Genomic DNA, 27,160 nt, shown 5'->3' with positions numbered 1-27,160 from the left:
AACTAAATTTCTTGAGTTATTTGTTAAGGCAACAGAGAATGTTGATGAGATTAAAACGGTTGATGTGAACATGAATTGCTAAACAGCATTTGATACAGCGCCAAGTAACAGGCTTGTCAGCAAAGTTAAAGCCCATGGGGCCAGAGGCAGCATTGGATGCGTCACAGGAAACAGCACGCATGGTAAACGGTTGTTTTTTCAGATTGAAGAAAAATATAGAGTCGGATCACAAGGAGTCGGTGTTAAGACCACTGTTTTCTTGATATATATTAAAGACCTAGACTTGTGTGTGCAGGGCAAAATTTGCAAACGAAGCCAAATTTTCAAGTTGCGTTTACAGTGAGGAGCATAGTGATAAACCTCAAGAAGACATAGACAGGATGAAGGAATGGGTAGACATGTAAACAGGTAGAATATAATTCAGAGAGGTGTGAAGTGATTTATTTTGGTAGGAAGGACGAGGAGAGACAAAATAAAATAAAGGGTACAATTGTAAAAGGGTGCTAGAGCAGCGTAATCTGGGGCTATATGTACACAAATCATTGAAGATGGCAGGGCAGACTAAGAAAGCAGTGAATAAAGCATGTGGAATCGGGAATAAAGTAGAAAATCAACAAGTTAGAATAAACCTGAATAAAACACTGGCTTAGCCCCAACTGCAGTATTGTGTCCAATTCTGAGCCCCTCACTTCAGGATGCATGTGAGGCATTCGAGAGTGTGCAAAAAAGATTCACGAGAGATGATGAACTTCAGTTAGGTGAAGTTGGGTTTGTTTTCCTTGGAAGGGGAACCGTTCTCTTGCATCTTTCCTGGGCCCTCTGACTTCAATTCCTTCTGAAATTGCAGCCATTTCTTGTTATTGATGTGGGTCATTAAGAAACAATGGACTCTTATGATGTCATCCAGTCCCAGTGCGATGATGTCATGAAGACTATTAAATACCAGCGGAGCCTTAGTGGTGAAAACAGTTTTGTTCGAGATGGCAGCAAGACTGATAGGTCAGCAAATGGAATTAATGGGAAAGAAAGTGAGGCAACTCATGAACATCAGGAATATTGTTGTGAATTACGAAGGTGAACAACGTGTACAGTATACATTCCCCGTCTCCCGACACGCGGCCCCCGTCTCCCGACACGGTGTCCCCTATCTTTAAGTCCTTCCAGTTTGGATAAAAGGTCACAGACCTGAAACATTCACTCCGTTTCCCTCTCCACAGAAGCTGTTTGACCAGCTGAGAGTTTCCAACATTTTCTGTTTTGAGGTCGGATTTCCAGCATCTACATTATCTTGTTTCAGGGTCACAGTGGATCAGTTTTCCCTGAATTATCGTTCCCTGTTTAAAGGTGAAGAAGGGGATTTTAAAGAATGAGACAATAACTGTCCCCCTGTTCGACATGAAACTAAACTCACTGTTAATTCCTCCTCAGTAACAATTGTAAACACAAAGCTTCCAGCCGGGATTGAACCGGGGACTTTCTCATGTAAAGTAAAAGGTGATAATCAGTGCACTAGGGAAATGAGTGTGAATCCCCCCCCGGACAGAGGGGAACTGACCATCCATCTCTAGCTCTAATTCCCAAACAGAAAATGCTGCCAAGAATCAGCAAGTCAGGCTGAGTCTGTGGCCGCTCTCACCATCTGAAACCGTCACAATGCCCGGCTGATTGACGGCAGGTCCGGACCAATAGGAAGAGGGGGCGGAAACGGAGGACCGAGCGGGAGCGGCTGGTCCTCCAACCAATCGGAGTGAATGAGGGGCGGGACCAGGCTGGGAGTGAAGCATGCGCAGTGTGAGTAATGGCGATGGAGAGACGCTTCTCGGACCCGTAATCGGTAAGGAAGGGAATAGTTGGGCGGAGGGAGCGGTCGATTGGGCGGGTGGGTGGAGCGGATTGAGAAACTTGTTGTTCAATCAGGAAACCCCAAAATTGAGCTTTGCGGTCGCCCGCTTGCACGGAGCGGGGGCCGCAACCCCCATAAATCGGGCCCAGTTATCGGCCGCCATCTTTATTGGGGTCAATATGCAGCAGGGCGCATGCGGGGACGCCATCTTTGTAGGGGGCAAGGTTTTGAATGACTGGGAGGAGCTTGTTTCCCATTGTTCAGAATGGAGACAATTTGTCCATCAAGTTGCAATACCCTTTGAGTCCCAATGTCTTATTGCTGAGGCAGAGCGGCGACAGGGAAAGAAGGAAAAGGAAGCAAATTCTGCTTCCCGAATTCTGCTACCTCGTGCCACGTCCTGCCCCCTATGTCCAAAGATCTGTGGGTCTTTTCAGTCCTATGAAGACCCAGGGCAGAAACCTGCGCCCCTGAGGAGACGCCATCCTGCCTTTGTGTTTCTGTGGGTTCTCTCTAACTCCCTTTTTCTTGTTTTAAATCAATTTCACAGGGGATTAGAAGGGGAAGATTTGCAGTCGGAAAACTCAAACCAAACATCACAACAGGATCTGATAGAATCGCCCAATTTATCGAGATCTGAATATCATCGGTTTATGGACATGGAAGGAAAAAGCACCGTTCACAGTGGGGAGAAACCGTACACATGTTCTGTGTGTGGACGAGGCTTCAGCCGATCATCAGACCCATCAAAACATAAATGCAGTCAAAATGGGGAGAAGCCATGGAAATGTGCAGATTGTAGGAAGGGATTCACTGATACAGTTCAGCTGGAAACTCAGCGGGACAGTCACACCAGGAAGAGGCTGTTCACCTGCTCAGATTGTGGGAAGAAATTTGTTAATTCATCCAACCTGCTTACACACCAACGAGTTCACACTGGGGAGAGACCGTTCACCTGCCCTGAGTGTGGGAAGGGATTCATTAATTCATCCAATCTGCTGAGGCACCAGAGAGTTCACACGAGTGAGAGACCGTTCACTTGCTCCAAGTGTGGGAAAGGATTCACTCAGTCATCCAGCTTGGTGATGCACCAACGGGTTCACACTGGGGAAAAGCCGTTCACATGCACTGAGTGTGGGAGGGGATTCACTGACTCATCCAACCTGCTGGCACACCAGCGTGTTCACACTGACGAGAGACCGTTCAGGTGCTCTCAGTGTGGGACTGGGTTCAGGCGAGCATCTGAACTCACCATACACCAGCACACTCACACTGGGGAGAGGCCATTCACCTGTACGGAGTGTGGGAAGGGATTCACTGATTCATCCACCCTGCTGAGGCACCAGCGAATTCACACTGGGGAGAGACCGTTCACCTGTACAGAGTGTGGGAAGGGATTCACTCAGTTATCCAGCCTGCTGAGACATGAACAAACTCACACTGAGGGGAGGCCATTCAGCTGCTCCGAGTGTGGGAAAGGATTCGCCCATTCAAACAACCTGGTGAGACACCAGCAGGTTCACACTGGGGAGAAGTTGTTCACCTGCTCTGAGTGTGGGAAGAGATTTACTCAGTCATCCCACCTACAGACACATCAACGAATTCACACTGATGAGAGACCGTTTAAATGCCCAGACTGTGGGAAGTGCTTTAAAAGTTCCGGGGAACTGATGTCCCATCAACTTGTTCATAATGATGAGAGACCGTTCAGGTGCTCTCACTGCGGGACTGGGTTCAGGCGATCATCTCAACTCATTTTACATCAGCGAACTCACACTGGGGAGAGGCCGTTCACCTGCTCCGAGTGTGGGAAGGGATTCACTCAGTCATCCCACCTGCAGACACACAAGCGCACTCACACAGGGGAGAGGCACTTCACCTGCACCACGTGTGGGAAGGGATTCACTCAGTCATCCCACCTGCTGACACACCAGCGAGTTCACACTGGGGAGAGGCCATTCACCTGCTGCAAGTGTGGGAAGGGATTCACTCAATCTGCTAACCTGCTGAAACACCAGCGAGTTCACAAATAACTGCAGTGATTGGATTTTGCTGTTAATCACAACCAGACTGAGCCATGTTCATTCGGGCCTGTTTCTGCTGATGTTAATAAACACCAGCCCTGTCATCGTGGTTCTCACTCTGAATAAAAATTAAATTAATCAGTTTTGTGTTAAACACACTGTTTTGAGTCTCTTTAATATCTCAAACACACGTTAATTCCTTTGAAGGGCTCTCCCTCTCCTTCAAATCTGCCATCATCGCTCTCTCCTCAATAAAACCAACCCTTGACCCCAATGTCCTTGTAAACTACCTCTCCATTTCTTTCCACCCTTCCCTCTACCAAACCCTTGTCACCATCCAAATCCATGCCCATCAGACTTGGAACTCTATGTTTCAATCCGTGCAATAAGATCCCTGCCCCTGTCACAGTATCAAAACAGCTCTTCTCAAAGTCACATATTACATCTGATGTGAATGTGACAAAGGTAAACTCTCCCTCACAGTCCTTCTCGGCCTGTCCGCAGTCTTTGACACCATTGACCAAACCATCCTCCTCCAATGCCTCTCCACTGGTGCCCTGCTGGGTGGGACTGCAAGCTCCTGATTCCTTTCTTATCGATCTCATTGTAACCAGAGAATCACCTACAGGAGCTGTGATTACCTGAGTTACATTTTCACAGACTGACTCACCCGGTAAGTGATCAGATGTCACTGAACTTTGATATAAAAATGTTCCATTTTCACTCTCAGAGTGACCGTATCTTACAGACCAAGCCCTTCTTTCCAGATTAGCCCTTCTGGATAAGATCAACAGAGAAGCGTGCAGACGTTCCAGTTCACAACCCAAACTCATAGAGGTAAAAAATGTTTGCTAATTCATCTTAAAAAATAGAGCATAGCAGAACAATTTTGTGTTAATGTATGACAGACTTTACTGAAAAAGATTAATTACTGAACATTGGCCAACAGCTCCATTCTTGCAGGATGGAGATGGTAGGAGTTGGATATTAATCATTCTTATTTTGCAATCCCTATGTTAGCAGAAAATCACTAATTTATACAGACTCGCTCACACAGTCAGTGATCAGAACTCACTGGACTGTGACAAGCTGTGTTTACCTGAATTATATTTATACAGGCTCACTCACTCAGTAAGCGATCAGGTCTCACTGAACTATGACACAATCATATTCTAATCACTCTCACACAGACTGTATCTTGCAGGCCAAGTTATTCTACCCTCATCAGCCCTTCTGCACAAGATTGACACACAACAAGATCACAGTGCTACAAACATTTGGAACTTCTTGTTAGAATGTAAACTGGGAGAACAATGGTCTATTGGTCTCTTACAGACATAGAGATAGAGATTGACAGTCAGGATTAACCAACAATTTTTACCACATCACACAATTGGTATGACGCAGAAGGAGGCCATTTGGTCCATCGTGTTTGCACTGGCTCTCCCAAAGAGCAACTCACCTAGTCCCATTCTCCCACCTTACCCTTTACGTCCTCCCGTTTCTGATAACAGTCTAATTCCTTCCTGAAAGCTTCAGTTGAACCTGCCTCCGCCACACTCTCAACCTGTGCATTCCAAAATTTAATTGCAATGCTGCATAAGAAGTTTCTCCACATATCGCTTTTGCTTCTTTGAATAACTTCTTTAAATCTGTGCCCTCTCGTTCTTGATCCTTTCACGAGTCAGAACAGTTTCTTCCTATAGACTCTGTCCAGACGCCTCATGATTCTGAATGCCTCCATCAAATCTCCTCTGAGCATCTTTTCTCTCATGCCACCATGCTAACCTTTCCAATCTATCTTCATAACTCAAGTTTCTCAACTCTGGAACCATTCACGTAAATCTCTTCTATACTCTCTCCAATGCCTTCACATCCTTCCTAAAATTCAGTGTCGAGAACTGTAAGCAATAATCCAGCTGAGGTCTAACTAGTGTCTTATACAATCTCAGCATAACCTCCTTGCTCTTGTACTCTGTGCCCCTATTCAAAAAATCCAGGAAACTGAATCACTTATTAACCATTCTCTCAACCTGCCCTGCCACAATGACTTAGGCACATATACACACAGGTCCCTCAGCTCCTGCACCCCCCTTTAGAGTTGTACCCCCTAATTTATACTGTCTTCCTGCCAAAACTTATCGTCTCACATTTCTCTGGATTGAACTTCAGCTGCCACCTCTCCACCCATTCCACCAGCTTGTCTATGAACTTTTGAAGTTCTACAATATCCTCCTCACAGTTTGTGATTTTTCTGAGTTTTGTATTATCCACAGATTTTGAAATGTTGCCTTTGCCCCAAGATCTAGGTCATTAATATATGGCAGGAAAAGCAATGGTCCCATAACCATACCGCTGTGGAACTCCATTACAAACCTTCCTCCAGTGCAAAAAATATCCACTAACTGCTACTCTCTGTTTCCTGTTATGCAGCCAATTCCGTATCCATGTTTCTACTGTCCCTTTTGTAACCTGAGCTTTAACTTTTCTCACAAATCTTTTGTGCAGTACTTAAACAAACGCCTTTTGGAAGTCCACGTACACCATAGTGACAGCATTGCCCTCATGAACCTCCTCTGTTACCTCTTCAAGAAACTCCATCAAATTAGTTAAACATGATTTTCCTTTAAGAAATCCATGCTGGCTTTCCATAATCAACCTGCATTTGTCAATGTGATGATTAACTTTGTCCAGAATTATTGTTTCTAGGAGTTAACCTAATTGGTCTGTAGTCGCTGGGCATATCTTTACGCCCTTTTTTGATCAAGAGTGTAAAGTTTGCAATCTTTAGTCCTTGGGGTCTACCCTTGAGTCTACAGAAGACTGAAAAATTATGTCCAGTTCCTCCGCAATTTCAACTCACATCTTGCAGTATCCATGGATGCATCACATCTGGTCCTGGCGACTTAACAACTTTAAGTACAGATAGGATATTCAATACTTCCTCTTTCCCGCTTTTAAACCCATCTAGTGTCCGAATTACTTCACATTTTTACCATGGTCTGGGTAGCATCTTCTTCCTTGCTAAAGACAGGTGCAAAGTATTCATTTAATACCTCAGCTATATGTCTGCCCCCTTGTGTAAATTCCCTTTTTGCCCCATATCAACCCTGGTCTGAAGCTTTGGAGCTCGAACATGGTATTTATTATTCTTCAGCCCCTATGCTAACAGAAACCCTACCCTCAATTCCCCGGGTTCAGACAAAGATTAACTGAGACACTGTTTCTAATGGCGGCCGAAATTACCCACAATCCGGTGCGCCTCAGAAACCGCTCTATCTGGTGCGGGTTGTCCGGGTGAACGGCGCATGCTCGGAGTCTCCCGCTCTCTGCTTGAGGTTGGTGCCGGAGAGAAGCCGGAAGAAAGTGGAGAATGTTCATTGGTTCAGATTCGGCTCTGGGGCCGCCCTCGGGATTTGTAAACCCCGCCCCCCGACACTGACCTCTCACCTGACAGCTCCCAATGCCCGGCTGATTGATGGCAGCTGCGGGCCAATAGGAAGAGGGGTTGGGGCAGGATAGTCGAGAAGGAGAGGCTGGTCCTCCAACCAATCGGAGTGAATGAGGGGCGGTGCTGAGCCCGGCTCTCCCTCATTGGCTGAAACTCTGCTTCATTCTGAAAGCTAATTTCTCTCAAACTCCAGAAGAAAGCTGGACCTTTCTTTTTGTGACTTTAAACAGATGAAACCCTGTGGATGTGGAGTAGACATTTCAACATTTGTTACTGAAATGTGCGGACATGATGAAACAATACACACACAATTCAAGGGCTGACTTCAGGGCATGAATGCAGACATGGAATGACACCATTAGAACAAGAAGGTTCCCTAGTTTCAATAAATGGTTTGGACAGTTTAGGGAGAAGGTTAATGCTGTTAATCATTCAGAACAATAGACGGAAATCAAGGCCTGTGAGAGAGGGGCCCACCGCAGACAGGTCGAGAAAGACCAGAATGGAAAGTTTACCTTTGTCACAGTCATATAGCTTTCAAAATAACTGTTCTGGAATTGTGGCGGGGCAGAAACCTGATTGGAGAGATTCAAACCTGGAGTTCAGAGAAAGATGGACATGGATTTGGGAGATTACAAAATATTTAAGTATTTTTCAAAGGAAATTGAGGCAGGGAATGAGGCGGCAGCATGCAAAGATGCAGAAGTGAAGAGTTTGTTATTTTAACGACAGTGGTAATGATGGAAGATTTAAAGGAGAGCGGGACAGTACTTGAAAAGAGAGAACTGTTGTGAATGTCAGTAGGCATGGGGAGGTTGTTTGGTCAATAGTTTAGTGGGAATAGGGTCGATGGAGCAGGTTGTGCACAGAGAGAGCACTGAGAAGGCATAAGGGGAGACAGGAGAGAAACTCGTGAAAAATGTGTGTTCAGGGCTTGGGCAAGTGGGATCTTCAGACACAGTTTGTCCCGTTGGGCCAGTGGAAGGGAGGGAAGCAGCAGAGGCAGCTGATCGGATTGTCTCAATCTTAGAAACAAAGAAGCTCCATGAGATCCTCACATTGTTGCTGGAGGTGAGGATGGAGGAGACAAGCGAGAGGGAGAGCCCTTCAAAAGGAACAAACTTGTGTTAAAGATATTAAAAAGACTCAACACACTGTGTTTAACGCAAAGCTGATTTATTTGAATTTTATCCAGAATCTGTAACTGGGCTGGAGTTTATTAACATCAGCAGAAACACACTCCAATGAATATGCTTCAGACAACAATATCATTAGGAACTAAATCCAACCCAAGCAGTTACTTGTGAACTCGCTGGTGTCTCAGCAGGTGGGATGACCGAATGAATCCCTTCCCATACTCAAAACAGGTGAACGGCCACCCCTGACTTTGAACTCACTGGTGTTTCAGTAGGTTGGATGAATCAGCAAACCCCTTTTTACACACAGTGCTGGTAAACGGCCTCTCCCCAGTGTGAACTCACTGGTGTGTCTGCAGATGGGATGACTGAGTGAATCCCTTCCCACACTCAGAGCAGGTGAACAGCCTCTCTCCAATGTGAGTGCTTCAATGAATTTCCAGCTGGGATGGGTAACTGAATCCCTTCGCACAGTTCCCACATTTCCATGGATTCTCTCCAGTGTGACTGTGGCTGTGGTTCGACAGGTCATTTGTTCGGCTGCAGCCTCGTCCACACACAGAGCATGTATACGGTTTCTCCCCACTGTGAACAAGGCTTTTAACTTCCATGTTCAAAATTCGATGATATGTGGGTTACGATAAATTGGGCGACACCATCAGATCCTGATGTGATGTTAGGTTTGAGATTCCGGACTGCAAGCCCTGTGAAAGTAGTTTAAAACAGGCCAAAGGGAGTGAGAGAGAATCCATAAAAACACAAAGGCAGGTTACGAAATTGAGCTGAATGAATCTGGTCATTTTTGGGACTGGCACGAGGAAAAAGTGACAATGAAAGCTTTCAGACACAATGGATTCATCAATGCCTATTAGGAAAGGGAACCCAACGACTGGACAGGGCCTATACAAAACTACAAAATCTAGGGGAGGAAAGAGAGGGAGATGGGAGAGCCAGGGCGTGAAGGAGAGGGATGTTACACATCTGCAACTCTACCAGAGCTTTGGCAGAATCTCCCAAACCCGCAACCTCTACCAGCTAGAAGGACCAGGGTAGCAGGTGTCTGTGAACATAATCACCTCCAAGTCACACACGGTCCTGACTTGACTGACATTTAGTACTGGATGAACAGAAATTTCCTCCATTTAAATATTGGGAAGACTGAAGCCATTGTCTTCAGTCCCAGCTACAATCTCCACTCACTAACCATCAATGCCATCCATCTCTCTGACAAATTTGAGACTGAACCAGACTATTCAACAATCAATTTTAGATCGTGAACTCACTCCTCCATCCCCACCCCCTTTCCGATTCCTCTTATATTTTCCAATAATTTATATAGATTTTTCCTTTCCCACCTATTTCCATTATTTTGAAATGTATTTCCATCCATTGTTTTATCTCTACCTTTTAGACTATTTCTATCCCTTCCCTTCACCCCACCCCACCCCCCCGAGGGCATATCTGTACCTTGCTTGTCCTGTTTTCTACCGTTAATTAGCACATTCCTTAGATAATATCGCCACCTTCAACATCTCTTTGTCCTTTTGTCTATGACATCTTTTGGAAATCTTCATCTATCACTGGCCCTCTATCCAGCTCTACCTGTCCCACTCCAGCCCCCACCCTCCGCCCCATTAAACCAGCTTATATTTCACCTCTTTTCTATTTTTACTTAGTTCTTTTGAAGAGTCATACAGACTCAAAACGTTAACTGTGTTCCTCTCCGCAGATGCTGCCTGACCTGCTGAGTTTTTCCAGGTATTTTTATTTTTGTTTCAGACTATTCACTATCTTGGTGTCATATTTCGCCCCAAGCTGAGCCTCTATTTGCACCTCAGTAACTTTGCCAAACTTCACAACTGCCTCAGCTCATCTGCTGCTAAAACTCATCCTTTTCCTTGTTCCCGCTAAACTGGACTATTACTAGCTACCCACATAAAGATGGGGTCATTTAAAACTCCTCTTCCCTTATCCTTACTCGCACTAAGACTCGTTCATCCAACACCCCTGTGTTCACTAAGCTACATCGGCTTCTCGTTAGGCAGCTCCACAATGTTCAAATTCTCATCCTTGTTCTAAAATCCTTCCGTGGCCTCACCCTCACTATCTCTATAATATCCTCCAATCTACATCCCGCCAAAAAAACTGGAGTCATTTAATTCAGGCCTTCTGAGGATCCCTGATTTCAATTGATCCACCATTGGTGACCGAGCCTTCAGCTGCCTAGGCCAAAAACTCTGAAATATTCTCCTTAGACCTCTCTGCCTCCCTCTCATCCTTTAAGACACTCCTTATAACCTACTTCTTTGACCAAGCCTCTGATCATCTGCCCTTATGCCTGCTTATGTGACTTAGTGTTAAATATTGCAACATAATATTCCTGTGAAACACATTGGAAGGTTTTATTCTATCCAGGGTGCTACATAAATACAACTTGTCCTTGATGATTTGGATATATATCATCGCTGAGTGGAAACCCTGTAACTCCTTACCAAACAGCATTGTGGGAGCACCTTCACCACAGTGACTGCAGCGGTTCAGGAAGAAGGCCCACCAACACCTGACCAACAAACAACTGGGGATTGACAATATCTGCTGGTCTTGTTAGTGACGCCCAAATACCAAGAATGGAGTTAACAAAAAACCTCGGTTGTTTCTCTCTCCACAGTTGCTGTCAGACCAGGTGAGTTTTTTTTTCCAGCATTTTCTGTTTTGATTTCAGACTTCCAGCATCCCCAATATTTTGCTTATATCCGAATTGGTCTGCCTGTGTTTCTAAACTCAATCCTGTAAAACAATGAAACAAAAGCAAAACTCTACAATGTTGGATCTGAAATGAAAATATAAAAGACTTCAAATATTCAGCTGGTCAGGCAGCATAAACCGATTAAGAAACAGAGTTAGGGTCTCAGGTCACTGACTTGCCTTCAGACTGCACGAAAACGCTCAGCGGCAGCCGATAAGTAATGGCGGCCAAGGTTCCCACAATGCTATGGGCCCAGAAACCGCTCTATCTAAAAGTTGTTTATTTTCTTATCTAAGGTCGGTTGACGCAATCTGCGGGTGGTAACAATGGCGCATTGAGAGGTAAGGAGGTGAAGAACTGCAGCAAATTACAGGAATACTTAAACGGACTTGCAGACTACACGAAGAAATGGAAAATTAAATTCAAAATAGTGAAATGAAGGAGGGTTGGGTTCCTGCAGATGGAGATAGACCGTATTCGATCCCGAGGTGCATTCAGGGTAGGATGACCCGCCATTATTATAGAAGAATTATGCCGCGTTTCTGCGCTTGCGCACCCACAACAATGCCGAAACTAACAAAATAAAGCCCAGCTCTGAAGAAGAGTCATACGGACACGAAACGTTAACTCTGCCTTTCTCTCCACAGATGTTGCTAGATTTGCTGAGTTTTTCCAGCATTTTCTGCTTTTGTTGCCGAGACTAACAACCTCCCCGCATCCAAAATCACTGGAACCTGCAGCCTGGAACTGGGAGTGGGCGAAGCGGGAAGAATGAGGAGAAACAATATAATCTGACACTCACAACAACCTCCAATCCACCTCCATTCCCGGGATAGTGAGACAGAGTTTAGAAACACTCACCAACACGACTCCAGTGAAACATCCACGAGGAAAGGGGGAGCAGTGACTGTGCCTGCTCTGATATAGCCCCAGACCTGTCACTCAAACCCCCAACTCCGCCCAGTTCACAGCACAACCTATCAGCTTGCAGCTTCCTGCACTTTGACCCCGCCCGGCTCAGGTGTGGGACAGTCCAAGGTGATTCGTTTGTGTCACCAGGACAGTGGGGGAGGGGTGACCTCCCGCCCTGTGCTTTCTCCAAAATGAATTCTTCCTCCTCTCCCCCAGGGCCCTCTAAACACTGCATGCAGGTGGCTGATGGACTTTAGGGGTCCTCACTGACCTGCACAGATACATTATCCTGCACCTCCCACCACCCCCATTCACCATATGAACAAGTTGCTTTTCTTTCTTCTGCTCCCCCTTTGCGAAAACATCTTGATTCAAACAAGTTTTGTTTAAGACTTGTTTAATCTTGTTTAATTGCAGGGCTATGGGGCAAAGGCAGGGACGTGGCATTAGGTAAATTGTTCCTTCAGGGGGCTAACGCAGACCAACTGAGCGACCCCCCTTTTGAGCTACAACCATTCTATGGTTCTCTGATGTGTCTATTCCGTTGCTCCATTCCCAGTGATTCCCACCTTTTGCTATTGTCCCTGGCGCCCTGTTTAACCAAGTAATTCCTCCCCTTTCCCCTGCTCACCCTGTGCAGTGTGTGTCAGACTTCCTCTGGACACCTCCCCCCCCCACCACCATCCCGGCCCCTTTAACCATCAGCAGCTTTCTGCTTTTAGTTTAAATTTACAGTATTGCAGGATTTAGCTTCAAACTCGCCTTCGCTGACTGCAGCTAATCTGATAATGTTTGCCCCTCACACCAGGGTAGTTTATTTTGTATAAAGTCAGACCAAAAATTCAGTGACTGTCCTCAAGCTTCTTCTTTTGATGCTCACAGGACCCAAATATAAAACAGCGAACGTTCTCCCCCTAGACTGAATATAAAAGAGTGAACATTCTCCCCACAGACCCAAATATAAAGTAAAGTAGTGAGACTGGAGTGTCATGAGGCAGAGGCATTTGTTGTCGATGTGACAAATTAATTTGGGACAATCTCTGCCTTTACAAACTCTCACAGTCTACAATCCCGTCATGAAACTGAGAATGCTGGAAATCCTCAGCAGATTTGCATCTGTGGAGAGAGAAACAGAGTTACCGTGACAACTCTGTGACCTTTCATCTGAACTGCAAATGGATAGAAATGTAACAGTTCATTACCAAGTCAAAAAGAGACACTTTACAGACTTGGAGAATCAAAATTGTGTTCAACAATTTTCTATCATATTCTCTGCCCCCATTTTGTTTTTTGTTTCTTTGCGTCCTTGTTTTCCTTTCTCATTTCTCTTATTTTCTTTACTTTGCTATCAGACGGTTGTGATGGTGCAATTCGCGCCTCATATCGACACATCTTTTGTGTTTTCACTTGTCCCATTACCACTCCCTTTGACCTTGCTTCATGAAACCAAATCTCTCTCGCCCTGCAGCCTTTCAGAGACCGTTCCTTCTGTCCTCCCCACCTCCCCGCTTTCACTGGCTCACAGACCTGAAACGTCAATTCTGTTTCTCTCTCCAGAGGTTCTTCCAGACATGCTGAGTGTTTCCAGTTTTAACTGTTTTCATTTCATATTTGAAGCATTCAGTATTGTTCATTTCTCCATTCCAAGCACTCTGGCTGAAATTTATTAATAATTAAATTCATTTATTCATACTTTTAGTGTTATATGTCTTGAAATCTGATTAATTATTGAGCTATTTATCAGTGTCTTCAAATGTAGTTACAATTTCATCACTTCTCTCTTTTTCCTCACACTTCCTCTCACTAATATTAAATCCATACTAATCTTAAATGGAAGGATCACCCCAGCACCGACAGACCAATCAGTTTAACCTCGACATGGGAAAGCATTTAGAAGCGGCAATTCAGGCCAAAATTAAGTCATTTGTGCAATTGTGGGTTAATTAAAGTGAGCACGGATTTGTTCAGGACAAATCGTGTTGAACGATATTGCTTGAGTTTTATTGATGAGACAACAGAGAATGTGATTGAGGATAACACAATTGAGGTGCACATGAACTTCTAAAAGGCATTTGAGACAGTACCAAGTAACAGGCTTGTCAATAAAGTTAAAGACCATGGGGCAGAGGCAGCATTGGCTGTGTGACAGGAAACAACATGCATGGAGAATGATTGTTTTTTCAGATTGAGGAAAAATAGACACTGGGATCACAATGAGTCAGTGTTAAGACCATTGATTTCTTGATATATGTTAATGACCTAGACTTGTGTGTTCAGGGCAAAATTTCAAAATTTGAAAACGGAACCAAATTTTCAAGTTGTGTTTACAGTAGGGAGGATAATGAGAAACTTCAAGAGGACATAGAGAAGATGGTGGAATAGGCAGACAGGTGCCAATAAAATTTAATTCAGAGAGGTGTGACGTGATTCATTTTGGGAGGAAGAACGAGGAGAGACAATAGAAAATAAAGGATACAAGTGTAAAATGGTGCAGGAGCAGTTCAACCTGGGGCTTTATGTGCACAAATCATTGATGGTAACAGGGCAGGCTGAGAAAGCAGTGAATAAAGCACGTGGAATCCTGGGCTTCATGAATAGAGGAATTAAGTACAAAAACAACCAAGTTAGAAGAAACTTGAATAAAACACTGGCTTGGCCCCAGGTATAGTATTGTGTCCAATTCTGAGCACCTCACCACAGGAAGAATGTGAGGCATTAGAGAGTGTGCAGAAAATATTCACGAGAGATGAGGAACTTCAGTTAGGTTAGGTGAAGTTGGGTTTGTTTTCCTTGGAAGGGGAACCGTTCTCTTGCATATTTTCTGGACCTTCTGTCTTCACTTCCTTCTGAAATTGTAGCCATTCAGTGGCGGGGGTGTTAAAAACTTTCTTTCATGGCATTTGGGCAAGGCCAGCATTTGTTGCCCATCCCCAACTGCCCTTGAAGCAAGTGGCTTGGCACACCATTCAGAGGGCCATTCAGAGTCAAACACATTTCGGTGGATTTGGAGTCACATGTAGGCCAGACCATGTAAGGATGGCAGATTTCATTCCCTAAAAGGCATTAGTGAACCAGATGGGTTTTTTAAAATGATAATCGACCATGGTTTCATTGTCACCGTTACTGAGACGAGCTTTCAATTCCAGATTTTTTAATTGAATTTAACTTGAACCAGCTGCAGTGGCGGGACTTGAACCCAAGTCCCTCGAGTTTTAGCTGGCCTTCCAGAATACTGGTTTAGTGAAATCGATGCCACCGTCTCCCCCAATGCATATATATTTTTAATTATTTTGTAAATAGTTTAATATTTGTCAGTATTTTGTTTCATGTGGCTTCTAATATGAGTTTCAGACAGTTCTGTGCCAAGTGGACGAGGTGTTTAAAGGTCATTAATTTCCCTCTTTGCATGTTAATGTTCATTAAAGACACAGAGAATAATGTCCTCCTCATTCAGTATTAATGACACTTAAATCTTTTGGGTGAACAGGTGGTCTATACATTCAGGTTATTGTATAATTTGATTGCTAATTTTATTGAGTGCCCAAAATTTTAATTTGCTGACCCAATCTCCACATTGTTGCATAAAATGACTATTTCTCATTGGGCAGGCAATGGCGATGCGTTTTCCCAGCATAACCCGCGGTGGTGAATGTCCCCTATCCACACCACAAGCGAGCGGTGCGCAGGCTCAGTGCCGGACAGTGTTTGGAGCGCGCGCATTGTCAGTGACGGCGATGGGGCGAGAAGCGCCTCAGTCTCATCTGCAGCCGGTGAGGATTTGGATATGCGACGGGAGCAATAGAGCCGGCGGCTGGTTGGGGAAGGTTTCTAAACACCCGGTGAAGGCCTCAAACCCCGAACAGAGACCTGCAGGTCCTGAGCTTGCAGCTCCGGGGCTTTTAACCGAGACGAGACCCAGATTAACGGCCGCCATCTTGTTTCGGCGGGGATTAGAGCGCATGCGCATATATCTTGATGACGCCACAGTGGGCGGGGCTTCGGCGTGCCTGTTCCCAACCGGGTCCAAGTGCCCGGAAAATACACTACCTGGGCAACAGGTTTTTCAACAGCTTTACCCACTTTCAGGCTGCAGGTGATGTTTGAAGCGTAGAGGAGTCCACGGGCCTTGTTTCTATTCGGGCGGAGAGGTTGCAGCCCCTGTATAGTTACCTGAAGGGGATGATCCTCAACCTTTGGTGTCACTGCTGTCCCATTCTCTGAATCTTTGTCTGACCAGTGTGGAGGGGGAGTGGGTAAGTCAGAGAATCTTCTCCTGACACTGTTCATGGGCCCGGTTAAAACAGAAATTTGCAGATCCAGGATGGGTGACACACCTGGGGGTGGTCACACTGGCTGCCAACCTCTCTTCCATGGTCTTGTCCGTGCCCGGGTGTCCCTGGAAAGGGAACACGCGGTGTCCACTGGTACACTTGATACCTCCCACATCCAGTAGGCACCTCAGGGTACAGAGTGTCTCATAGACACTTGAAACAACATTCTGGTTTAGTTAGGGAGGTTCCCTTTGCTTTTGTTGGGACTTTGTTGCTGATTTGAGCTTCTTTTAGTTTGATTGGACCACATGTTTGGGGAAAGAATGTCCCAAAGAAACTTGAATTGTCTGTTTTGAATTTCTATCCTGTACTTACAGTGATGGTTTTTGTAAACTCCTTTTACAGGGGAGAAGAGGGAGATGATTTGCATCCAAACCAAACCAAACATCACATCAAGATCTGACCGCGTCACTCGATTCATCAAGACCTGAATATCATCAGACATTGACTGTGAAAGTAGATATATTTGTCTGTTCTGTCTGTGGGTAAAGATTTGAAACATCAGTGTGACTGGAAAAACACTGAGACACACACACACACACCGGAGTGAGAGTGTTCCAGTGAACTGAATGTAGAACGTGTTTTAACCTGTTACACCACCTGAAACAAAGATTTCACCATGCACAGCAGGAAGAAACTGTGCAAGTGTACTGTGTGTGGACAAGAACTCAACTGATTATCCAACCTGGAGAGGCACAGGAACATCGACACCATGGAGAAACCGTGGAACTGTGGGGACTGTGGGAAGGAATTCAGATCCCCTTCTGAGCTGGAAACTCATCGACGCATTCACACTGGGGAGAGACCGTTTATCTGTTCTGAGTGTGGGAAGGGATTCACTAGACTAACTAACCTCACTTCACACCAACTTGTTCACTCAGACATGAGACCTTTTGAATGTAGCGACTGTGAGAAGAGCTTTAAAAGCAAAAAGAATCTGCTAATACACCAGCGAGTTCACACTGGGGAGAGGCCGTTCACCTGCTTTGACTGCGGGAAGGGATTCGCTCAGTTATCCAACCTGCTGCGACACCAGAGAGTTCACACTGGAGAGAGGCCGTTCACCTGCTCCAAGTGTGGGAAGGGATTCACTCAGTTAAGTACCCTCACTTCACATCAACTTGTTCACTCTGGCATGAGACCTTTTAAATGTTCTGACTGTGAAAATTGCTTTAAAAGCAGAAAGATTCTGTTGATACATCAGAGAATTCACACTGGGGAGAAACCATTCACCTGCTCCAAGTGTGGGAAGGGATTCACTCAACTAACCCAGCTCACTTCACATCAGCGTGTTCACTCTGAAAAGAGACCTTTTAGATGTTCTGACTGTGTGAAAAGCTATAAAAGCAAAGTGGATCTGCTGACACACCAGCGAGTTCACACTGGAGAAAGGCCATTCACGTGTTCCATGTGTGGGAAGGGATTCATTCACCCATCCCTCCGGCTGAAACACCAGCGAGTTCACACTGGAGAGAGGCCGTTCACCTGCTCCGTGTGTGGGAAGGGATTCAGTCATTCATCCACCCTGCAGACACACCAGTGTATTCACAAGTGACTGCAGGGGTTGGATTCTGCTGTTAATCACATCCAGGACTGAACCATGTTCATTCTGACAGTTGGGGTTTGTTTTTGCTGATGTTAATAATCCCGGTAACTGGGCTGGAGTTTAATATTCTGGATAAAGGTTAAATAAATCAGCTTAGTGTCAAATACACAGTGCTCGAGTCCATGATTTCTCTAAGAACAGAGGAGACTGATTGATGTTCTGTTAATGACTTTTCTGGCTTTGGTCCTTCTCTCCTTTGTGAATGGAAGATGTACATTTATATCGCACCTTTCACAGCTTCAGGATGTTCCAAAGTGCTTTACAGGCAGTGAAGTCTTTTTGAAGTGTAGTCCCTGTGTAATGTGGGAAATGCATGTCGGACCAGCCGTGAGCTTGGTCCAAACCATGGAGTCCCTCATCTTGCAGGAAATCCACCCCAGCCACAAGGACGAGGTTTTGATGGCACCGCCCTGGGTGTCTCAATGGGATCCACGAGGTCGCTGGACATAACACGTCACCCAACAGTGATTAATCCCAAACAGCAGACCCCCAACAAGGGACTGGTGAGGAGTTTACCCTCTCACAGACCACAATGGGACTAGCGAAGAGTTCGTGTCTCATGGTTTTGATCCCTGGAAAAGCAAAAATGAGCCGTGCGAGGCCATGAAGACCCCGACACCAACAACGAACTGGTCGTGTGTGGGTCAAGACTCCAGATACAGGGTGACAGAGAAACACAAACAACAAACTGGTCCTGTGTGGGTCAAGTCTCCGGGTACAGGGTGACAGAGAAACACAAACAACAAACTGGTCCTGTGTGGGTCAAGACTCCGGGTACAGGGTGACAGAGAAACACAAACAACAAACTGGTCCTGTGTGAGTCAAGACTCTGGGTACAGGGTGACGGAGAAACACAAACAACAAACTGGTCCTGTGTGGGTCAAGACTCCGGCTACAGGGTGACAGAGAAACACTAACAACAAACTGGTCCTGTGTGGGTGAAGATTCCGGGTACAGGGTGACAGAGAAACACAAACAACAAACTGGTCCTGTGTGGGTCAAGACTCCGGGTTCAGGGTGACAGAGAAACACAAACAACAAACTGGTCCTGTGTGGGTCAAGACTCCGGCTACAGGGTGACAGAGAAACACAAACAACAAACTGGTCCTGTGTGGGTCCAGACTCCGGATACAGGGTGGCAGAGAAACACAAACAACAAACTGGTCCTGTGTGGGTCAAGACTCCGGGTTCAGGGTGACAGAGAAAATCAAACAACAAACTGGTCCTGTGTGGGTCAAGACTCCGGGTACAGGGTGACAGAGAAACATTAACAACAAACTAGTCCTGTGTGGGTCAAGACTCCGGGTACAGGGTGACAGAGAAACACTAACAACAAACTTGTCCTGTGTGGGTCAAGACTCCGGGTACAGGGTGACAGAGAAACACAAACAACAAACTGGTCCTGTGTGGGTCAAGACTCCGGGTACAGGGTGACAGAGAAACACAAACAACAAACTGGGCCTGTGTGGGTCAAGACTCCGGGTTCAGGGTGACAGAGAAACACAAATAACAAACTGGTCCTGTGTGGGTCAAGACTCCGGGTTCTGGGTGACAGAGAAATGCAAATGCCAATACGGATCATCCAGCTCACCAACCACAACACCCGGGTGGAGACCTACCCAACAAATCACACAAGACGACTTTTCTGATTACTCAATTTCAGATAGGCCAAGTTCACTGCACAGATCAGATTGGATTCCTCCAGAGAATGAAATGAACACTGAAATATCTAACTTCATCAAAGCAACTCAGGAATCGAGAGAATCCCTGATGTAAAGGATAAACAAAACCTCATTGAGGAGAGAAAGACAAGCGATCAAAGAATTAAAAGTCAATACAGATACTGCCATAAAACCAGCAGACAAAGGCAGTAACATAGATATGGACAGACAACAAAACCTTACTGAAGCAAACAGACAACTCAACAAGACAGATTACTGCACCAAGTGAACTAAGTCCATGTATCAATAGAGACAAAAAGAAGTTAAGAACAGACTAACAGAACTTAAAGATTCCAACTACATGAATCGAAAACAGATGGAATACCTAAAGAGACAGCAGCCGCAACCAAGGACATTTTATAAAATACATAAATACCTGGACACCTGACGGTATCATGAGAAATCCTCCAAATTTCAATCATTACAGGCTGTGGCAGTGAATCATACAGAATGGCAGAACACACTGATTCATTTTTGAACCCCACCCCCCAGCTCAATATTAGCCCAATTACATTAAGGATACTTACCGCTCAGAAAAATCCCTCACCGCACCCTCCCGACAGCACACTCTTCACAATGGAAATTGAGAGTTTGGAAAGCAACATAGAAACAGAGGGATTGCAGTCATCCAAAACATCTTGAATAAATTTCCACAATCTCATGGACCAGGCAAAGCCATAATCTGATTATTATATCTGGGACTAACAAAAAACAACTTTGAATTCAGATGGAGAATACAATCTTCAAATTAAAGATATAGCCACTCGCAAAAAATTTGCACACCCCTGCCCCTCCCCCCATGTTAATATATAAATGTGTGGGGGAATGGGAAGAGAGTGTTTTCAAAAAATGTTCCAAGCTACCATTATGTTATTACAGATTTCTAGATGATACATGAGGAGTTTGGTCCCACATGGAGACAGAACTGGAGGAATCTGTACAAACAATCACTATCTATCAAAATCAAAGTCACAACAATGTTAAGAAACATGAACTTACCTGTCTCTCTGTGATGTTTTCTGGCTGGAGACTGAGGACTAGGCGTCCCAGCATTCCCTGGGAGTTCCAGCACATGTCCAGAGTGGGACAGGCAGCGCAGGCTCAGGAGAAGAGATTGAACCATTGGGAGGTGTGCAGTTGTTGAGGCAATCTGAGTCAGAGCAGATTTGAGGGATGTGAGAGGCTAGATTCTTGAAAGTGGAGACCCTTGTGAGGGAGATGGAGTTTTCACGAGATTGTGTGACTCCCAGTGAACACTGACATCTGGGTGGGTTGCTGAGAAATCTGTGGGAACTGTCTTGGTTGTCTGCTATTTAGTGTGCAGTGCACTATGTTTGACCACAGTTGCCTGTTACTTCATATTTTTCTCATGTTAATTCTGAATGTTAGAGTATAAGATAGATATTGCCAATTGTTTTACTTTTCTGACTTTGTATAATAAAGTTTAACTTGTTTGTTTAAAACTGTGGAAGTTTGTAATTTTATTCTCTTAGTACTTGAGATTTCAAATATTGTCTCCTTTAAACAAAAAGTTACTGGTCCCTAACCAGATTGAAACAATAAATACAGAAATAAAATGAATTTCTTAGACACCACAGAGTTCAAACTAACACAAGAAGATAACACAAAACACATTAGCAACTAAGGTTTTCTTCAAACCAACAGACACGCGCACCCTATTACATACCAAAAGACGCCATGCTAAACACACTTTCCATGGATTAGTGAATTCACAACTGCTGCGATTCCATGGCATTTGTACAGAACAGGTAGATTTAACAGTGTAGTCAATACCTTATTCACTGCGTTGTGGCAGAGGGCATACACAAAAAGGTTCCTTAAACATATCAAATCCAATTTTTGGAAAGAATTAGACAACCTTCCAAGATTAAATAGATTAGGCCCCAAAAATACCACTTATTATGGGATATTGCAATAAGATCCTACATATAAAGAAAGTAATTAAAACTAATTTTGAAAACTTAAATGAAGGAATCGACTCACTAAACCAAAAAATAACAGCCTTTAGAAGGAATAAAAACCGAAAGGATCTTTTTGTTAGCAGCAAGGTGAGCACACAAACCACACCAAATTGTGGGAATAGTAACTGTATAACATTCAAGCACTTCAAAGTCCTGAAAACAAGACAAAAATTCAACACAGGGAAAACATCCCTTTAAACCACAGAATCAAAAATGTGAACAACAATGTTGTTTATGTAATCCAATGTAAACATTGCAAAATCTGATACATGGGAGAGACAAGGAACAGATTAAGAACTAGACTCACAGAACACCCTCGTGACATTAGAAGGAAGAAAGAACAGGAAGCCATCAACAAACATTTTATTGAATATGGACCAGACCCTTTGGAAATGACAAGACTGGAAACAAATCTAAATTGGTTTACATTGCAAAGGAAGAGTAAAGAGGGACAGAGTAACAATGTCACCAAAAGGCTTAAAGAAAAAAAAGTGTTAATACAAGAAAACTGTTAATATTTTCATTAACTTGAATGATTCCCATTCTGGGAGGTTTGGTGAGATGGGAAAGAGCTATTCACACCTCCAGGGAAACCACTGTCAATGAGTTTACCCTTGTGGAAATGCGCGTTGGATTTCAAATGTTGTCACATGTCTGGGTAGGTCCTTTTCCAATTTACTTGAAGCCTCCTAGAAGCTTGGCAAATATTGCAGTTGTAAAAGGTCAGGTGACCTTTAGCAGCTATTTTTAAGGTTCCTTGCGCCCATTTAAAAGAAATGTTAGTTTCTTTTACAAAATCTACCACATCACAACACTACATTCGTGACAAGATTCCCCCTCTTCCATTCCTTTAAGTGGGTGACTTAGGCTCTGGCTCAATCCCGCACTTCGCTCTAATTCTACCAAATAACACAGCTCACAACAAAACATCTTTCATGATTTTATTAGTCATTTTGAATGTTCCAGATGTGAACGTGGTCATGTGGCCGAGCAGTGTATGGTACTGGAGTTAGGATCTTGTCTCTTTGGAGGTGTGGGTTTGAATCCCACCACTGCTAAAGTTTTGGGTGGTTTGCTTTGCTAGGTTGTTCCAGAAAGTTCTTCATGTGGGCAAGGGGCAGCTGAGCTGTGCAGTGTTTCATTCTGGTTGGGAGAATGAGGAGAGACAGAGACAGTAAATTACAGGTGACCAGGAAAGGGTGGGGGAAGGGCACAGACTGGATTGACCGAATACCGTTTTTCTCTGTAACACTCCGTATCCATTCTATCATCCTTCCCAAATAGTTGTGGTCGAGTGGTTAAGGCGATGGGTTTGAAATCCAGTGGGTTCTCCTCACGCAGGTTGGAAACCTGTCAACTCCTCTTCTCATCATTCCTGATTATAACCAATCGCAGAATTAATTATCAGTTAAACGGAATAAAAACCATCCAAATTCCCAGTGTTTCTTATTTCCAGTCATCCCAAACGTTCATTAAATTTGCAGTCTGAAATGGAACAATAATTGGCCAGGTTGGTGACATCCTTGTTTTCTGGCTGTTTGTCTCTCCTTAGGACTCTGTCACTGTATATGTCTGTTGTGTGTTCCTCTGTGTGGGTCAACGCAGTTCAGTTCCCTGACGGGGTGAATATATTTTTACCATCACAAATTTAATTCACATCAGTTGTGTAGCTTCATAATAAAATGTTCCAGAGAAAAAAATATCAGGGTGAAATATACAAGAGGAGTTTGTCTCTTTCTATGTATGGACTACTACAACAACAACTTATATTTATATAGCAGTTCAACATAAACATCGCACAGGAGAATTATGTAACAAAATATGACACTGACCCACATAAGGAGAGATTAGGTCAGATGACCAAAAACTTGGTCAAAGAGGTAGGTTTTAAGAAGGGTCTTGAAGGAGGAAAGTGAGATCGAGGCGGAGAGGTTTAGGGAGGGAATTCGAGAGCTTTGGACCTTTGTAACTGAAACCACGGTCACCAATGGTGGAGCCATTCTGATTGGGAATGTACAACGGGCCAGAATTAGAGGAGCAGAGATATCATGGGGTTTGAGAAGGTCACAGAGATAGGGAGGGTGAGGGCATGTAGGGATTTGAACACAAGGATGAGAATTTTAAAATAAAGACATTTCTTGACTCGGAGCCAAAATGGGTCAGCAAGTACGTGGGAGATAGAGGATTGGTACTTGCCATGAGTTAAGACACGGGCAGCAGTTTTGGATGAACTCAGTTTATGGAGGGTAGAAAATTAGGTCAAAAACTAACAAGCAGGACTTCAAATGTAGTCATCTCTGGATTATTCCCAGTGCCACGTGCAAGTAAGTACAGAAATAGGAGGATAAGACAGATGAATTTGTGGCTGGAAAGATGATGCAGGAGGGAGGGCTTTAGATTCCTGGGACACTGGGACTGGCTCTGGTGAAAATGGCACTTGTACAAGCCAGACGGGTTGCACGTGGACAGAGCCGGGACTGAGTTTGTTGCAGGGTGTTTTGCTAGTGCCATTGGGGCGGGGGCTTTAAACTAACTAGGCAGGGGTGTGGGAACCAGGAGAGAGCATTAGAGAGGAATACCAGGGTGCACAAAATACGGGGAGAGACCGATAGCACGAGAAAATAGAATCAACAGTTAATAGTTGGAGTCGGACTGAGGGAGAAAGTCATAATGACTAAATCAGGGTTAGTGTGCATGTATGTGAATGCATGGAATATAGTAAATAAGATTGGGGAGTTACAAGCGCAGATTGCCATGTGGAAATATGATGTTGTGGCGATGACAGAAACCTGCCTCAAGGAAGGGCAGGACAGGGTGTTAAATATTCCCGGGTAAAAGATGTTCAGAAAAGATAGAAAAGGAAGAAAAGGTGGAAGGCTGGCAGTATTGGTTAAGGAGAGCGTTGCAATGCTGGAGAAAGAGGATGTCCCAGAGGGTTCAAGGGCAGAATCAATTTGGCTAGAGCTAAGGAACAAATAAGGTGCAATTACACTCTTTGGTGTCGATAGACCATTGGGAAGCATGCAGAGGAACAAATCATCAGGGAAATTAGAGATGCAGACATCACAGAGCAATTATAATGGGGGACTTTAATTACCTGAATGTAGACTGGGACAATGGTCGTGTCAAGGGTGGAGAGGACCAAGATTTCCTAGAGTGTGTTCAGGAGAATTTTCTACAGCAGTGTGTGTCCAGTGCAACAAGAAAGGATGCACTGTTGGGCCTGATTCTTGGAAATGAGGTGGGCCTGATTCTTGGAAATGAGGTGGGCCAAGTGGATCAAGTGTCATTGGGGGAACATTTAGGAGACAGTGATCATTGTATAGTAAGATTTAGGATGATGTTAGAAAAGGACAATGTGCAATTCAGAGTAGGAATTATTAACTGGGGGAGAGCAGACTTCAATGGGGCAAGAACGGTGCTGGGTTGGATAGACTAGAACCAAAGGTTGGTGGGAAAAACTGCAGCTGAACAATGGGCTACCTTCAAAGAAGAAATGGTTCATGCACAGTCAAGGTATAATTCCTCCAAAGGGAAAGGTAGGGAAAACAAATCTAGAGCTGACTGGATGAAAAAGGAGATAGAAATCAAGATTAAGTAGAAAAAGTGTGCTTATGACAGGTGTCATGTAAAAAATACAAAAGAGAACAAAGCTGAATACAGAAGGTTCAGAGGGGAGCTGAGAAAGCAAATAAGAGAAACAAAGAGGGATTATGAGAGAAGACTGGTAGCCAAGACAAAGAGGAATCCCAAAGTCTCCTACTGAGACAAAAATAGTAAGAGGATGGTCAAAGGAAAATAGGACTGATCAGGGACTAAAAAGGGGATTTGCACAGGGAGGCAATAGGCATGGCTGAGGAGTTAAATGAATACTTTGCATCTGTCTTTACGAAGGAAGCAGATGCTACCAAGGCCACGGTGATAGAGAAGGAAACTTTGTCACTAAAATGATTCAAAATTGATAAGGAGGAAGTGTTGGATAAACTGTCAGTACTTAAGGTTGTCAAGGCACTGGGACCGGATGAGATGCAACCAAAGATATTGAAGGAAGTAAGAGTGGAAATTACAAGGGTATTGGTCATAATCTTTCAGTCTTCCCTAGGCTCAGAGGAGGTTCCAGCGGACTGGAGAATAGCAAACATTATGCATTTATTCAAAAAAGGTTGTAAGGATAAGCCCAGCAATTACAGACCAATCAGTTTAACTTCAGTGGTTGGGAAGCTTCTAGAGATAATTATATGGGATAGAATTAGCAGTCACATAGAAAAATGTGGGTTGATGAGGCAGAGCCAGCATGGATTTCAAAAGGGGAAATCATGTTTAACTAACTTGCTGGAGTTTTTTGAAGAGGTAACAGAGAGGGCTGATGAGGTTAATGCTGTTGATGTGGTGCGTATGGACTGTCAAAAGGCATTTGATACAGTGCCACACAACAGACTTGTAAGAAAACTAATTGCTCATGGAATAAAAGGGACAGTGGCAACGTGGATACAAAATTGGATGAGTAATTGGAAACAGAGGGTAATGGCCAATGGATATTTTTAGGGCTTGAGGAAGGTTTGTAGCATCTGTGGCTTCTGTGCCGTAATAATTCTGTGATTCTGTGATTGACACATCACCTGTCCTGCCATCCTTAATGTGTTTTAAATAATTACTCAATTATATTAATCACCTATTTATAATGCTTTCTAATATATTTATTAACTTTACCTCCAATTTGAATACTATTTTAAACCTTAAGAATAGAATAGGCCTTAACCACACACCAGTTACTCACCAAACTTTCCCTGTGGTAGAGCAAGAACCAATTCCAACAGTGTGAGAAACATAAAAAAAGGAAATGAACATCTCCTCCCTTCACTTCACCAAACTCCCTCTCTCACCAAACTCCAAGTATGCATTCGTTTGCCTTAGCTGCTCTGAAGAGGCCTGTATTTATAGCCAACTAAACAGGGGCTAGAATAACCAGATTCAACCAATTAGCGAATTAACTACTCAGCTCTCACAACAGAGAGTGAATTTACCCTGTCTGAACTGCAAGAAAACAAGAACTTAGCCTGCTTACACAGCACTTTCATGTTTCTGCTAAGGGAGTAAAGGTTATCGGGGATCGGCTCCTTGTGGAGTTGAAGCCACAATCAGATCAGCCACGATCTTATTGACTGGCTTAGCAGGCTCAAGGGGTCGAATGGCCTACTCCTGCTCTTAATTAATATGTTTAATACAGTACGTTTGATACAGAGCTCAGTTATTTGACTTATAATCACAATATTAACCCCGATAACTGGGCTTGAGTTTATTATCTGCAGAAACAGACCCCAGTGAACATGATTCAGTCCTGGATGTGATTGACAGTAAAATCCAATCACTGTAGTTACTTGTGAACTCGCTGGTGTGTCAGCAGGTGG

General features: G+C 44.2%; 2 protein-coding genes and 1 pseudogene across 5 annotated transcripts in view; 2 read left to right on the top strand and 1 right to left on the bottom strand.

The window, feature by feature from the left end:
• The window catches only part of LOC144698328 (uncharacterized), a 694,970-nt gene that overhangs the window by 361,631 nt on the left and 306,179 nt on the right, over positions 1 to 27,160 (top strand). The window lies entirely within an intron of this gene.
• Positions 1 to 27,160, bottom strand: part of LOC144698352 (uncharacterized) — a 674,481-nt pseudogene that overhangs the window by 627,357 nt on the left and 19,964 nt on the right. The window lies entirely within an intron of this gene.
• On the top strand, positions 1,771 to 4,107 carry LOC144698313 (uncharacterized). The gene is made up of 2 exons (XM_078570269.1): positions 1,771 to 1,834; positions 2,394 to 4,107. Exon 2 carries the CDS (start codon positions 2,497 to 2,499, stop codon positions 3,874 to 3,876), a length of 1,380 nt encoding a protein of 459 aa, XP_078426395.1. The 5' UTR covers positions 1,771 to 1,834; positions 2,394 to 2,496; the 3' UTR covers positions 3,877 to 4,107.

This window comes from Cetorhinus maximus, chromosome 23 (assembly GCF_964194155.1).
Source record: "Cetorhinus maximus chromosome 23, sCetMax3.hap1.1, whole genome shotgun sequence".
In the NCBI taxonomy this organism is placed as follows: domain Eukaryota; kingdom Metazoa; phylum Chordata; class Chondrichthyes; order Lamniformes; family Cetorhinidae; genus Cetorhinus; species Cetorhinus maximus.
This window is presented reverse-complemented; position numbering and strand designations above follow the sequence as displayed.